The sequence below is a fragment of the Sander lucioperca genome, chromosome 2 (assembly GCF_008315115.2).
Source record: "Sander lucioperca isolate FBNREF2018 chromosome 2, SLUC_FBN_1.2, whole genome shotgun sequence".
NCBI lineage: Eukaryota > Metazoa > Chordata > Actinopteri > Perciformes > Percidae > Sander > Sander lucioperca.
Window position 1 is genome coordinate 33,717,092 of NC_050174.1, and position 16,720 is coordinate 33,733,811.

Consider the following 16,720-nt stretch of genomic DNA (forward strand, 5'->3'; position numbering starts at 1 on the left):
GCCATGTCACTGAAAAACATTTAAATGCTGATCGAAAAAGATAACAGAACCCTTAAAAAAAAACAACGTAAAAAGTCGGTAGAAAGAAGGAAGTAAAGCAAGAATAGGTGGAAAATAGTATAAAAAACTTCGTCAAAAGCGAGGAAAAAAAAAGAAGAGAAGAGAAAAGAAGACAGTAGAAAAAAGGGTGGGAGGGAGGGAGGAAGGAAGGAAGGGAGGGAGGAAGGGAAGAAGGAACGAAGGAAGGAGGAAGGGAGGGAGGGAGGGGAGGGGAAGGAAGGAAGGAGGAAGGAAGGGAGGCAGGGAGGAAGGAAGGGAGGGAAGGAGGGAGGGAGGATGGAAGGAGGGAGGAAGGATGGAAGGAAGGAAGGATGGATGGAAGGAAGGATGGATGGATGGAAGGAAGGAAGGGAGGAAGGAAGGGAGGGAGGGAGGGAAGGAAGGAGGGAGGGAGGGAGGATGGAAGGAGGGAAGGAAGGATGGATGGAAGGATGGATGGAAGGATGGATGGGAGGAAGGAAGGGAGGGAGGGATGGATGGATGGATGGATGGATGGAAGGATGGAAGGAGGGAGGGAGGAAGGAAGGAAGGATTAGGAAGAAAGGAACAGGTCGAAAACAAAAAGCAACAAAAACTTTAAAAAAGTGACAAACTTCAAAAACAGCGAGAAAAATGTAGAAAAAAACGCTCACGTACCCCCTGCAGTCCTCCAGAGTACCCCTAGGGGGACACGTACCCCTTGCAGTCCTCCAGAGTACCCCTAGGGGGACACGTACCCCCTGCAGTCCTCCAGAGTACCCCTAGGGGGTCACGTACCCCCTGCAGTCCTCCAGAGTACCCCTAGGGGGTCACGTACTCCCTGCAGTCCTCCAGAGTACCCCTAGGGGGACACGTACCCCCTGCAGTCCTCTAGAGTACACCTAGGGGGACACGTACCCCCATTTGAGAAACACTGCATTATATCATATTTAATATCTCCGGATCAATACCGTGTTTTTTTGTTTAGAAAGCTGCCGTTTCATCGAGGTCCTCTGACAGCACATCCAGAATCTTTTTTTTTAACCCATCATTGAATTAGTGTCTTTGTAACATAAATAAATAATTTATGAATCCAAAAATCAACTCAAAAATCTCCGTTTTGCTCCGCGACCTTTCAACCCAGCGCCATGCCTCGTTTGTAGCTTCCTACAGGGTTTCCACGGAGTCTTAAAAAAATCTTACATTTGACTTGGTCAAACCTAGCCTGTTGCTAGCCATTAGCTCCAGCTTCCAGGTAGGGCTGCACCGATCCGATATTAAGATCGGATATCGGCCCCGATGTTGACAAAATAGCTGGATCGGAAAAAATAACAGATCAACGGGCCGTTCCCGTTTATTTATTTTTTTCTCCGTCGCAGCACAGCCTACGTCATTCGTCAGCAGCACGTGTGTCGCATGCTGGAAAAGTATTCACTATTTTGCTTCTACTGCTACATTTTATTTATTTAAATGTATTTTAAGAAGTTTGATTACTTTCTATTTACGATTTGAATGCACAATTGTTTTTTATATAACAAATAAATAAGAATTCAATACATTACATCTATGTAATCTAAGTTAGGAAAGTCTGGAGCCTTTAGTCTCTTCCACATGGAAGGAGGAAGGAAGGTATAAGGTGGAAGGTAGGGCTGTTGGAATGAATGCCGAAATTCGAATATAATTCGAATAGTAAAAAAATCAATACTATTCAAATGCTGAAATTACTATTCAAATGTGACTTTTTTTATAAATATGTTGGCTACCGTTAGCTAATCTCCCTCTTCTCGCCTTGGCCTCCCCGCATGTGTCCCTCATGTCACGTCTTATGAACAATAATTTAGCGGGAGTGAGAAACACAAGGCATTGTGAGGTCTAAGATAACGTTAGTACAACATTACGGAGCTAGCGTTACGTACCGAGTAATGTTAGTACAACATTACGGAGCTAACGTTATGTACCAAGTAACGTTAGTACAACATTACGGAGCTAACGTTATGTACATAGTAACGTTAGTACAACATTACGGAGCTAACGTTATGTACGTAGTAACGTTAGTACAACATTACGGAGCTAACGTTATGTACATAGTAACGTTAGTACAACATTACGGAGCTAACGTTATGTACCGAGTAACGTTAGTACAACATTACGGAGCTAACGTTATGTATGGAGCTAACGTTATGTACAGAGTAACGTTAGTACAACATTACGGAGCTAACGTTATGTACCGAGTAACGTTAGTACATTACGGAGCTAGCGTTACGTACCGAGTAACGTTACGTTATGTACCGAGTAACGTTAGTACAACATTACGGAGCTAACGTTATGTACCGAGTAACGTAAGTACAACATTACAGCGCTAACGTTACGTACCGAGTAACGTTAGTACAACATTACGGAGCTAACGTTATGTACCGAGTAACGTTAGTACAACATTACGGAGCTAGCGTTACGTACCGAGTAACGTTAGTACAACATTACGGAGCTAGCGTTACGTACCGAGTAACGTTAGTACAGCATTACGGAGCTAACGTTACGTACCGAGTAACGTTACGTTACGTACCGAGTAACGTTAGTACAACATTACGGAGCTAACGTTATGTACCAAGTAACGTTAGTACAACATTACGGAGCTAACGTTATGTACATAGTAACGTTAGTACAACATTACGGAGCTAACGTTATGTACATAGTAACATTAGTACAACATTACGGAGCTAACGTTATGTACATAGTAACGTTAGTACAACATTACGGAGCTAACGTTATGTACCGAGTAACGTTAGTACAACATTACGGAGCTAACGTTATGTACGGAGCTAACGTTATGTACAGAGTAACGTTAGTACAACATTACGGAGCTAACGTTATGTACCGAGTAACGTTAGTACATTACGGAGCTAGCGTTACGTACCGAGTAACGTTACGTTATGTACCGAGTAACGTTAGTACAACATTACGGAGCTAACGTTATGTACCGAGTAACGTTAGTACAACATTACGGAGCTAGCGTTACGTACCGAGTAACGTTAGTACAACATTACGGAGCTAGCATTACGTACCGAGTAACGTTAGTACAGCATTACGGAGCTAACGTTACGTACCGAGTAACGTTACGTTATGTACCGAGTAACGTTAGTACAACATTACGGAGCTAATGTTATGTACCGAGTAACGTTAGTACAACATTACGGCGCTAACGTTACGTACCGAGTAACGTTAGTACAACATTACGGAGCTAACGTTATGTACTGAGTAACGTTAGTACAACATTACGGAGCTAGTGTTACGTACCGAGTAACGTTACGTTATGTACCGAGTAACGTTAGTACAACATTACGGAGCTAACGTTATGTACAGAGTAACGTTAGTACAACATTACGGAGCTAACGTTACGTACAGAGTAACGTTAGTACAACATTACGGAGCTAGCATTACGTACCGAGTAACGTTAGTACAGCATTATGGAGCTAACGTTACGTACCGAGTAACGTTACGTTATGTACCGAGTAACGTTAGTACAACATTACGGAGCTAATGTTATGTACCGAGTAACGTTAGTACAACATTACGGCGCTAACGTTACGTACCGAGTAACGTTAGTACAACATTACGGAGCTAACGTTATGTACTGAGTAACGTTAGTACAACATTACGGAGCTAGTGTTACGTACCGAGTAACGTTACGTTATGTACCGAGTAACGTTAGTACAACATTACGGAGCTAACGTTATGTACAGAGTAACGTTAGTACAACATTACGGAGCTAACGTTATGTACAGAGTAACGTTAGTACAACATTACGGAGCTAACGTTATGTACAGAGTAACGTTAGTACACGGGGGAGTGTCAGGCTGCGGCTGGAAATCGTAAGAAGGACGGGAAATAGTTTTATCATGACTTTAAAATCGACTTCCACCGAGCCAAAGTGCTAATGTTAACATTAGTTAGCTCGTTCTTATTTTCTAACTGCGTCGCGAGGTATAGTAACGTTAGCGTAGCTGGGAGCTTCATGAAGACAGCTAAAGGTAATGTTGGCTGCCCTACAGCTGTCAGAGTTAGCTTCTACTTATATATTACCTTCTAACAGCTGTATTCTCAGTAACGTGACAATCTGCAAGAAACCGGTTGCTTATAAATCACTAAAATAGTAGTGACAGCCCCGTTTGGCTTAGTTATTAATGCCGTTAGCATCATCTGTTACTTACCTAGCTAGTTTATGACAAAACGTTTTGGCTGCTTTCTAACATGATGTCATTGTGCTAACGGAGCACCGTTAGCCTTTACAACAGAGCTGCTTCACTACACTTGTTGATAATGTTTGATTCCAGAGTTCTCTGTTGATGTGTGTTTGTCGCTGTGTACTCATGGTGGAAATTGAACGTAAACAAAACGTGCAGGTCCCCTCAAGGCCAGGCTAATGTTAGAAGCCCCTCTAGTGGACGGAACGTGTAACAACAACCACATGCTTGTAATCGACAGTGCATAAGCCTGAGTAGTGTAGTACATATTATTTTACAGGCTGCAATTGAGCATTAAATATTGGAATATTATATATATATTATAAAAAATATCAAATGGAATTCGAATGGTATTATAGAGGAAGATTGACAGCTCTAGTGGAGGGTATTTTTTTATTTTATTTTATTTATTTTTTTTACTTTTTGGTGACTTTTTTTTCCCAATTTTTTTGTAAGAAATTTTTTTTTGTCGATTTCTCTGCACTTTTTTTTTGACGTTTTTGTTTTTTTTCGCAACATTTTTTGTCACTTTTTTCCAATGTTCTTTGATAAAAAAAAATGTTTTTAAACGCTATAAAATTGAATAACACAATCAAATTCAATGAAAGTAATGAACTGGTCATTTATTTAACTTGTGAAGAGTAACGGTTGTATGGAACCATCCATGTTATGTTTTGGACAATTTGGTTGAAAGAAACCCAAATTTCTGATATAGAAACTAATTGAAAATGGGTCAAATTTGACCCGGGGACAACAGGAGGGTTAAAGATGTAAAGGAAGTGGCCGGGTTAGCTCAGTTGGTAGAGCAGGCGCACATATATGGACGCAGCGTCCGCCGGTTCAACTCCGACCTGCGGCCCTTTGCTGCCTGTCATTCCCCCCTCTCTCTCCCCTTCCATGTCTTCATCTGTCCAGTGAAAATAAAGGCCTAAAAATGCCCCAAAAATGATCTTAAAACAAAAAAGGACAGGAGTATTATGAATTTCTTTTTTCATAGTGAACTACTTTTGTGTCTGCTACTATACTTTTAGTATTTTATGTTTTTTGGGTTTATTCTTTTGCACATTGTTGGAGCTAAACCGTTCATTGGTTCTTTCTTTACGCAGCGCTTGGCCAGTTACGGCATCACGGTGTCTGAGCTGACGGGAGACCACCAGCTCTGTAAAGAGGAGATCAACGCCACTCAAATCATCGTCTGCACCCCCGAGAAATGGGACATCATCACCCGGAAAGGCGGAGAGAGAACCTACACCCAGCTAGTGCGCCTCATCATCATTGTAAGTGCTGTGAATGTGTCCTAAAAACACACCAGTTTACAGCAGGGCTGGAGACACACACACACACACACACACACACACACACACACACATACACACACACACACACACACACACACACACACACACACACACACACACACACACACACACACACATACACCCACAGAGATACACACTCACACACAAAAATACACACACACCTCTCCAGAAACGTAACTACCCGTCGCGGCGACGTGTGTGTGTGTCTGTCTCTGTGTGTGTCTGTGTGTGTGTATTTGTGTGTCTGTCTGTGCGTGTGTATGTGTGTGTATCTGTGCGTGTGTATTTGTGTATTTGTGTGTGTCTGTGTGTGTCTGTCTGTGTGTGTGTCTGTCTGTGTGTGTGTGTGTGTGTATATTTGTGTGTGTATGTTTCTGTCTTTGTGTATGTGTGTCTGTCTGTGTGTGTGTATTTATGTGTGTGTCTGTCTGTCTGTCTGTGTGTGTTTCTGTGTGTGTGTGTGTATTTGTGTGTGTGTGTATTTATGTGTGTGTGTCTCTGTCTCTGTGTGTGTGTGTGTGTATCTCTGTCTCTGTGTGTGTGTGTGTATCTGTGTGTGTGTGTGTGTGTGTGTATCTGTCTGTGTGTGTATCTGTCTGTGTGTGTGTATCTGTCTGTGTGTGTGTATCTGTCTGTGTGTGTGTGTGTGTATCTGTTTGTGTGTGTGTGTGTATCTCTGTCTGTCTGTGTGTGTGTGTGTGTGTGTGTGTGTGTGTGTATCTGTCTGTGTGTGTGTATCTCTGTCTGTGTGTGTGTGTGTGTATCTCTGTCTGTGTGTGTGTGTGTGTGTGTGTGTGTGTGTGTGTGTATCTGTCTGTCTGTCTATGTCTGTGTGTGTATATGTCTGTGTCTGTGTGTGTGTATGTATGTGTGTATCACTGTCTGTCTGTGTTGAAACGGATGTAAGTGCAGGTGATTTGACATGACCCTCTGGTGTGCAGGATGAAATCCACCTTCTCCACGACGACCGTGGCCCGGTGTTGGAGTCTCTGGTGGCGAGGACGATCCGTAACGTGGAGCTGACCCAGGAGGATGTGCGTCTGCTCGGCCTCAGCGCCACGCTGCCCAACTACGAGGACGTGGCCACCTGCCTGCGCGTGGACCCTGCAAAGGGACTCTTCTACTTCGACAACAGGTACGAGACAAAAGAGTCAACGTGTGCAGGGTTTTCCCTGACTCAGAATGGGCCTTTTTGGGGGGAGGGGTGACTACGCACGACATGAGTAAATGAAACCAATCAACAAAACTGACCCATTTTCAACCAAATTTTCATAAGAAATAACGTGGATTGCTAGAGAGGGATAGAGAGAGAGAGAGAGGGATGGAGAGAGAGAGAGGGATGGAGAGAGAGAGAGGGATGGATGGAGAGAGAGAGGGATGGATGGAGAGAGAGGGATGGATGGAGAGAGAGGGATGGATGGAGAGAGAGAGAGGGATGGAGAGAGAGAGAGGGATGGAGAGAGAGAGAGGGATGGAGAGAGAGAGAGAGAGAGAGAGAGAGGGGGATGGAGAGAGAGAGAGGGGGATGGATGGAGAGAGAGGGGGATGGAGAGAGAGAGAGGGGGATGGATGGAGAGAGAGAGAGAGAGAGCGAGAGGGATGGATGGAGAGAGAGGGATGGATGGAGAGAGAGGGATGGATGGAGAGAGAGAGAGAGATGGATGGATGGAGAGAGAGATGGATGAGAGAGAGAAAGAGAGGGAGGGATGGATGGATGGATATAGATAGATAGATATGGAGGTGGGATGGAGAGAGAGAGAGAGAGAGAGAGATGGATGGATGGATGGAGGGAGAGATGGATGGAGAGAGAGTGAAATGTTAGGCATCCAGTAGCTTATAGACAACCACAACATACACACATGTATCTCCGTACATAAAAATCACTTACAGAAATGTAAAGAGTGAACAATTGGTGAAGAGATTAGAGGTCTGGTGTGGACTGACCATGTGATGAGAGAGAGAGAGAGAGAGAGAGAGAGAGAGAGAGAGAGAGAGAGAGAGAGAGAGAGAGAGAGAGAGAGAGAGAGAGAGATATGGGTTATAATGATAAGGTGCTGTGGTAGTGCAAAAAACAGTGCAGGGATTGAACAGTGCAATAGCTTATCATTAAATATTAACTGATATGAAAAGACATATATACTAAGCCTCGGTTTGGAGACTTTCCATAACTGCTACATGTTTGTTTTAGTTTTTTTGCTCATTGTTTACATTTCTTCTCGTGTGTAGTTTCCGCCCCGTGCCTCTGGAGCAGACTTACGTCGGCATCACAGAGAAAAAGGCCATCAAGCGTTTCCAGATTATGAATGAGATCGTTTATGAAAAGATCATGGAGCATGCTGGGAAGAACCAGGTGAGTCCGCTCTGACTTGTTTTCTCCTCAAGAAAGAAATTGTTGATCCAAGCACCGGCAGCGAGAGAGAGAGAGAGCGAGAGTGATCCTCAAAAGCATAAAAAGGCGTCAAAAACGTTGAGAAAAGGGGTACAGTGTTTCCTCTAGAACTCTTCTCGTCAAAAAGTATGGGCTCATCTGCTAATGTTAGCTACTGACCGTTACCTTGAAACCATCCAGCAAATAGACGGTACCGTAGGGTGCCGTTACCTGAAGCCAGTGATTTAACGTCACAGCTCATTTACACACAGTTTAACAACAAAACAAAGCTGAGTGAACATTACTAGCTATGTTTTTCATGTTGGTTTTGAGCGGTATGCACTAACCTGGAGAACGGTTTTAAAACGGTAACATTAATACAGCGTGTCGGAGGAATACAGCGTCTCCTGCAGCGGGGACTCAGAGGAAGAGGGGCCGTCACCGCAGCGTTCGCTAACGTTAGCTAACGTTAGCTAACGTTAGCTTCTTGTCTCATCAGCTTTCGTCGCTGTTTGTCACTTAGCCTGAGATTGAGTTACATGCATAGACAGTTAAAGAAATGGACCACCAGATCCTGTGTCTCTGGACGGAGACCAGTGAAGGATATTAGAAGATCTTTCCCGGTGATGGCTGAGCGTTACTGAGCAGCCTCCAACTGAGCTTGAAGACGTAGATGTGACGTGAGCAACCTGTCTGAAAGTTGGAAGTCTTCTGGTAGCTGTGCCAAGAGAAATCTCAATCATTCCCAATCTAGCAGAGACGGAGAGCGTAGGTATATGTAAGGAGATAACATAGACACAGGCTAATTATTGATCACTAAAATGATAGTTAACATTAGTAATTACACTTAAACAGCTAATGGAAGTCCAAACTGCCTGAGAGCTTCTCCTGTACTATACGGTAATTCCTCTACTATGAGACAGTAAGTCTCGTGGTTATGACCCAATCGTTAGCCTATTTTTATAAAAACGTCTGCTACGGAGCCATAACGTGAGCTACAAGGTAATGGAGCCTTTTATACATTGTCGTGTTTCTTTAGAAATAAACAACGGACAAATAGTCTTTAAACTCTTCAGATGTAAAGTTATTCTCTGTCAAAGTGACGTCAAAATGAATGGCAGTCAATGGGATGCTAACGGGAGGTGATAGCGGTAATATCAACATAGAGGAAACGCTGCGGTCAAATGGAGCATACATTGTTTTTTCTGACATGGATGTAGAAATTATTTTATATTTTATAATCAAAGACATTAAGAATTTAACTGAAAGTACAATCGGTTCTGTTTCTCCTTGAGCTTGAAAGCCAGACTGATCTAAATCTAGTTGTAGTCTGTGCAATGTGTGACCCTGCAAGGTCCCCAGTCTTATCACAGTCACATATTATGTCTTCAATGTTACATGATAGACTTTAGATGTGAGATGGTGTCAGACTTTAGTCCATTTTTAAAGTCTTGTAGTGTCTGGTGGGCCTCAGTAACATTCATTTGTCTCCATCAGGTGCTAGTTTTCGTCCACTCCAGGAAGGAGACGGGAAAAACCGCCCGGGCCGTGAGGGACATGTGTTTGGAGAAGGACACGCTGGGTCTTTTCCTCAGAGAGGGGTCGGCTTCCACTGAAGTCTTGAGAACTGAGGCGGAGCAGTGCAAGGTGAGCCGAACACTGACCCGAAACTGATCAAATTCAAAGTTTCTTTAGTGCTCAATCCAAACTCTGTAAAGGCCGTTACACACCAACCAGACGGCCGACCGTCGGCAGAAAAGCCAGTGTGACTGATTAGTCTCCCTGAGTTGGTCAAAAAAGTTCCTCAGAACACACCGAAGAGACGAGACGTAATAAGTCTCCGTAACAGCAGGCGGCGCTAATCTGTATTGTTACCCAAAAATGAAAACCGGCAGATGATTGGACGAACGCGTCACGTGGGTCTGGCTGCTGCTTCTGGATTTTGGATTTTTCAACCGGCCACTACTGGCGGCTCGTTCAGAATACGATCTCATATTGGACTAAAATAGTTCACCGAAACGTGTTTCTGAAAACATTTTAAGAGAGAAATAGGCCGTGCAGTTGCTGAATCTGTCTTCATTTCAGATCAACAAAGGTCAGTTTAAAAGATTTTCGTCAGATTTTGAGAGACTCTAGTCACGCTCATCCCGCTCGCCATTTCCAGGTGAGTCCCGACTGTCCTGTCTCTGACTGAACATGTCAGGTCGGCCAAAATGAAGGCCGACGGCTCCTCCGACGGACGACGGCACGGGACACACCGAACAGACTCGAGTCACCGACCTCACCAGACTGTCCAACGGCCGATTATCGGCTCTGGGATCCGGTTGTTCTCGAGGGCCCCTCTGGTCGCGCACTCAAAATCCTGGCGCACAAGCGAGACCTACGGCATTTTGACGTCACACTGGCGCGCGCCAGCTCAGCTGCGGCGACTGTAAAAAGGCCCTAACATGCTGATCTGGGAGACGTTCATGCGACAAATGAATTCGTAGATAAGACTCCTCAATAGTGCCTGGAAGGTGCTGCTGACCCCTGCATTACATTAACAGGTCACTTGCACTAGAGCACCTGGGTTTGTTGAGCAGTATCCTCATACTGAATAGTCATTATAGGCAGCCTTAAGCTTCTGCATGCTGGCCTTTTTAAACTTAGTCCATATGGGAGCAGAGTATAAAACGTGCTTCTTGCTGTGGATTTCCACTGGATGTGGAACGTCTGCAGACCGGCTCCGCTGCAGAACAGCTGTGTGCTCCGCCGTCCGTCAATATCCACCATGTCCGGATTTGTTGCGGCACGGCTGTGGCCATGACTGACAGCTGTAGTCACGAGGACCCACGAGATCTCACGAATTCACGTAGAATAGAACCACAAAACCACCACCAGTTAGTTTCCATCCAGAGGAGTAGAGGGGAAACTACTCTGAGCTGTGTTTTCAAGGTGTAGTGCAGGGAGATATGATCCGCCGTGAGCACGCTGGATTTTACTTTGAAAATTAACTGGATTTTTATTTTGTTTCTGTGCTCGACTTCCTGTCCTGCACTATCTGCCGTGTGCTGAGTTGCTGCGGAGCTCTCTGGCGTCCGGCAACAATAGCAGCTCTGGTATCTGCTCCGGAGGGCTGGGACCGCCGGAGCTGGGACGGAGTCGGGACGCAGACGTTCTGCAGTCAGTGGAAATACACACACTGACTTTAATGGAAACCTAATGGCTCACAGACGTTCCGGAGACGTTCCATAGCCGCTCCGCATCCAGTGGAAATTGCCGGTTACGTTAGGCGCTGTTGACACGGCGAACAGAAATGTATAAAAATCACACAGAACAATAATGATCAAGGCTTTTGGAAATTGTTCTCCCAAGTCGTGGCAATCAGAGGAAAACAAAAATAAACCCTGTAACTCACACAAATATAAAACTATTTACATTTTCTCCCAGAAACGTCCAAAAAGTTGCAAGTCAGGTCGGCCAAAATGAAGGCCGACGGCTCCTCTAAACGACGACAGCACAGAACACACCGAACAGACTCGAGTCAGCGACCTCGCCAGACTGTCCGACAGCCGATTCTCGGCCCGGTGTGTAGCTGCTTTTAGACTTACACCCCAACTTTCTTTTCCAGAACCTGGAACTGAAGGATCTGCTGCCCTACGGCTTTGCGATCCACCACGCCGGAATGACCAGAGTGGACCGTACGCTGGTGGAGGATCTGTTCGCCGATCGACACATCCAGGTCCTGGTGTCCACGGCCACGCTGGCCTGGGGAGTCAACCTGCCGGCACACACCGTCATCATCAAAGGTACTCAGGTGTACAGCCCTGAGAAAGGCCGGTGGACCGAACTCGGAGCCCTGGACATTCTGCAGGTGAGTCTGCGCTGGCTGGAAACTAGTCGGGCTTTGTACTTATTAATTAACCCTTGTCTTGTCTTCCCGTCGACCGTGCAATGTTGCGTTTTTCTAGGTCGAAATTTTAACATTTTGTTGTTCTTTTTCTACACTTTGTTTCGACGTTTTTGTCACTTTCTTTCAATTTTATCACTTTTTTTGTTGCTTATTCCGATTTTTTTGGTCCAAAAAATTTTTTGTCAAGGGTTTTCTGGATATAGAAAGTTTATTAGTTAATTAGTTTATTATAGTTTTATTCAAATTTTTGTTTTGTCACTTTTTTGTCGCTTATTCCGATTTATTTTGGTCACTTTTTTCAGTATTTAAAAAAAAAAAAAACGTTTTTGTTGGGGGGGTTCTGCGTTTTTGTAGCTTTTTCCAACATTTTTTTATTTCTGATATAGAAATGTTTTGGTCGATTTTATTCACATTTTTTTTGTCACTTTTTTGTCGCTTATTCTGAATTTTTTTTAGTCACTTTTCAGCGTTTAAAAAAAAAAAAAAAATGTTTTTGTCTGAGTTTTTTTCTGCGTTTTTGTAGCTTTTTTCTAACATTTGTCACTTTTTTCAACGTTTTTTTGTCATAGTTCTGATATAGAAAGTTTTGGTCGATTTTATTCCAATTTTTGGGGCTTTTTTTTAACTGTTTTCGTCAATTTTATTCAGTTTTTTTTGTCACTTTCTTTCAATTGTTTTGTCACTTTTTTGTTGCTTATTCCGATTTTTTTGGTCACTTTTTTCAGCGTTTTTAAAAAAGAACATTTTTGTCGGTTTTCTGCATTTTTGTAGCTTTTTTCCAACATTTGTCACTTTTTTCAAAGTTTTTTTGTCATCGTTCTGATATAGAAAGTTTTGGTCGATTTTATTCCAATTTTTTTGTCACCTTTTTGGCGTTTTTGTAACTTTTTTTGTCACTTTTTACGATGTTTTGTTTTCTTTCACCTTTTTCAATTTTTTTTCCAAAGTTTTTCTCACCTTTGGCGATGTTTTTGATGTTTTTTTTTGTCACTTTTTTTCCTGCGTATTTGTAGCTTTTTCCAACGTTCTTTTGTCATAATTATGCTATAGAAAGTTTTCGTTAACGGGTCAAATCTGACCCCAGGACAGCAGGAGGGTTAACAGTAACAACAACCTGATTAATTGTATTAAGAGACTGTCAGTCGGTTGCTATACTACCACTATGTGCAACATCCTCTTTGTATTGTAACCTATGCAGTACAAAAAAAATGACTTGCTGTACTTATCAGAAGGTAGTCTAGAACTAAAACAAGCAATATGTTGTTTAACAGGTTTTTTTTGTTGATGATCAAACAAGCATGAGACACCAATATGTCCTCTCCAGGTGCTGAGTATTTTTTTTGTCTCTACCTGTCATTTCAGATGCTTGGTCGAGCCGGCCGTCCTCAGTACGACACCAAGGGAGAGGGAATCCTGATCACGTCTCACGGAGAGCTGCAGTACTACCTGTCTCTGCTCAACCAGCAGCTGCCCATAGAGAGCCAGATGGTGGCGAAGCTGCCTGACATGCTCAACGCCGAGATAGTACTGGGCAACGTGCAGAACGTGAAGGTTAGTGGCTAACAAAGACACATTATCAGATCTATAGCATCAACTTTATTGCCAGACTCAAGGTCCATTCAGAAGACACAGACACGACATACAACATATATTATAAGGACAATTCTGGCGCAAAACCAACCTAGGGGTACCCACTCTGTCGTTCTCTGGGACATGTTTTCATGCTAATTGATTGTGTTTGTAGCTTGAAACAAGCTAGCGCGGACCGCTTACAACGCTACTATTCGGGGCACAGGGAAAGTAAACACAAATCGCTATTTATACCGCTAAAAAGGCTCAAAATATCACCAAACTTCAATGGTAGCATAATGAGGGTCCCTAAATGTTAATCCAAGCATTGAGAACTTTGTAAGTGTACAGACAGTTCATTAAAAAGATAGTTTATAAAGACAGGAGCTACTGTCTTTCTAAACTATCTTTTTAATAAACTATTTACATTTTCTCCCAGAAACGTCCAAAAAAAACGTGTTTCAGAGCACCAGAGAGCAGCAAAGGCTTTGAAGAGACACCGATGCATTTTCAATGCAGGACTATTACTTGTACAGAGTATTTTAATCAGTCCCTCCAGAAAAACGTGATTATGTGATCGCATAACCCAATGCATAATCAGCCAAAGTCCTCATATTTAAGCGGCGGGGGGCGCATTTTTTCAAATACGCCGCACTTTCGCCGCATAAATTGCATTATTTCATAATCCCTGCATTTTCCTTGCAAAAAAGTTACACATATATCTTAGCAGAAAGTTGAAAAATGTTGCGTTTACTTCACACAAGAGCAGCCATTTTCCCCTGTTGCCATGGGAACGTTATGAAGTGACGTAATTACGCGACGTGAACATCATCGAAAAGCTGCAAACCCCGCGATGAAGCCACGATGAAACCGCAGTTTTTGCAAGTTCCCGCAATTTCATCGCATAAAATTGCATAAATATCCCGCATATTCCATCACATTTTTTAAGAAAACGTGACGCATAATCAAGGATTTTTGCCCAAAACAATCACAAAAAAAACTCTGCATTCTTCTGGAAAGTCCTTCCAGTTTAACGGTGTGGTATTAGTACTTTTATTTAAGTAAAGGATCTGAATACTTCTTCAACCACTGCCCCATTTCTCGTATTTGTCGTGTCAGGACGCCGTGAACTGGCTCGGCTACACCTACCTGTATGTGCGCATGCTCCGCAACCCCACCCTGTACGGCGTCTCCCACGACGACAGGAGCTCAGACCCGCTGCTGGAGAGACGCAGGACGGACCTGGTGCACACGGCGGCCAACGTCCTGGACAAGAACAACCTCGTCAAATACGACAAGAGGTCCGGCAGCTTCCAGGTATTCACATCTAACAATCATCGTCTTTGAAAGGTTTCCAGGTTCATACCCATAGCTGCTGCACCTGTATTCACTGTGTGTGTGTGTGTGTGTGTGTGTGTGTGTGTGTGTGTGTGTCTCTGTGTGTGTCTCTGTGTGTGTGTGTCTCTGTGTGTGTGTGTCTCTGTGTGTGTGTGTCTCTGTGTGTGTGTGTGTGTGTGTGTGTGTCTCTGTGTGTGTGTGTGTGTGTCTGTGTGTGTGTCTCTGTGTGTGTGTGTGTGTGTCTGTGTGTGTGTGTGTGTGTGTGTGTGTGTGTCTCTGTGTGTGTGTGTGTGTCTGTGTGTGTGTGTCTCTGTCTGTGTGTGTGTCTCTGTCTGTCTGTGTGTGTGTCTGTCTGTGTCTCTGTGTGTGTGTCTGTCTGTGTGTGTGTCTGTCTGTGTGTGTCTCTGTCTGTCTGTGTGTGTGTCTGTCTGTCTGTGTGTGTGTCTGTCTGTCTGTGTGTGTGTGTGTGTGTGTGTGTGTGTGTCTCTGTGTGTGTGTGTCTCTGTGTGTCTGTGTGTGTGTGTCTGTGTGTGTGTGTGTGTCTGTGTGTGTGTGTCTCTGTCTGTGTGTGTGTGTGTGTGTGTCTCTGTCTGTGTGTGTGTGTCTCTGTCTGTCTGTGTGTGTGTCTGTCTGTGTGTCTGTCTGTGTGTGTGTGTGTCTCTGTCTCTGTGTGTGTCTCTGTCTGTGTGTGTGTCTCTGTCTGTGTGTGTGTGTCTCTGTGTGTGTGTGTGTGTGTGTGTGTGTGTGTGTGTGTATATCTCTGTCTAAGACGCGCCTGTCTTTCTATTTATTATTTATATTAACTTTTGTTTTGCCTTTTGTCTTTCTCTGAAGGTGACCGACCTGGGACGCATTGCGAGTCACTTCTACATCACCCACGACTCCATCCAGACGTACAACCAGCTGCTGAAGCCGACGCTCAGCGAGATCGAGCTCTTCAGAGTCTTTTCACTCTCCTCAGAGTTCAGGAACATCACCGTGAGAGAGGTACGGTGTCTCCAGTAGAGCTGGGCTTACACTAATCCATTTTCACTTGAATGATCCAATATCGATTCATACAGTCCCAAGAATCCATCTTCGTCTGTATCATAAGAAACTATAAGACCTAAGGTAACCATCGGTAACAACTACAGTGTTTCCCACAGGTTGACAATTTACTTGGGGTGGTGTGTGGCGCGGGATGTGATGGCTGGGTTTAGGAATAATGAGTTTGGTTATAAACTAGTCAAAGACAGGTGAAAACAGTGATTACTTAAAGGAACACGCCGACTTATCGGGACTTTGTCTTATTCCCCGTATCCCCCAGAGTTAGATAAGTCCAGACATACCCTTCTCATCTCTGTGTGTGTTGTAACTCTGTCTGACGCACCCACCGCTAGCCTAGCTTAGCACAGATCCTGGAGGTAACTGGCTCCATCTAGCCTAGCTTAGCACAGATCCTGGAGGTAACCGGCTCCATCTAGCCTAGCTTAGCACAGATCCTGGAGGTAACCGGCTCCATCTAGCCTAGCTTAGCACAGATCATGGAGGTAACCGGCTCCATCTAGCCTAGCTTAGCACAGATCATGGAGGTAACCGGCTCCATCTAGCCTAGCTTAGCACAGATCCTGGAGGTAACCTGCTCCATCTAGCCTACTGCTCCCAATAAGTGACAAAATAACGCCAACATGTTCCTATTTCCATGTTGTGATTTGTAGAGTCACAGCGTGTACAAATAACAAGGTCACATGACACACAGCCATCTTCTAACGTATACAAACTGGGAACTATATTCTATACACACACACACACACACACACACACACACACACACACACACACACACACACACACACACACACACACACACACAGAAAACTTACTTGCACTGTAGTTTTGTCGTATTGCCATTCTTGTTTTTCCTGTTCAAAAAGAAAAACGTGAAACACGAAATGATTAAATCGTTCTAATAAGATTTTTTTTTTAAATAAACTCC

At 43.9% G+C, this 16,720-nt stretch overlaps 1 protein-coding gene and 1 long non-coding RNA gene across 2 annotated transcripts in view; one reads left to right on the forward strand and one right to left on the reverse strand.

Annotated features, from left to right (window-relative positions):
- Positions 1–11,550, reverse strand: part of LOC116054219 — a 34,347-nt gene extending 22,797 nt beyond the window's left edge. The window contains exon 1 of the long non-coding RNA XR_004896734.1: positions 11,539–11,550. This is a non-coding gene — a long non-coding RNA (uncharacterized LOC116054219). The remainder of the gene's footprint in view (positions 1–11,538) is intronic.
- snrnp200 (small nuclear ribonucleoprotein 200 (U5)) overlaps positions 1–16,720 on the forward strand; it is a 62,600-nt gene that overhangs the window by 18,781 nt on the left and 27,099 nt on the right. Inside the window, exons 14-21 of the mRNA XM_031305642.2 lie at positions 5,366–5,536; positions 6,520–6,713; positions 7,805–7,928; positions 9,444–9,593; positions 11,557–11,799; positions 13,201–13,389; positions 14,527–14,724; positions 15,580–15,732. Of these exons, the coding sequence (XP_031161502.2) occupies positions 5,366–5,536; positions 6,520–6,713; positions 7,805–7,928; positions 9,444–9,593; positions 11,557–11,799; positions 13,201–13,389; positions 14,527–14,724; positions 15,580–15,732 (1,422 nt within the window). The remainder of the gene's footprint in view (positions 1–5,365; positions 5,537–6,519; positions 6,714–7,804; positions 7,929–9,443; positions 9,594–11,556; positions 11,800–13,200; positions 13,390–14,526; positions 14,725–15,579; positions 15,733–16,720) is intronic.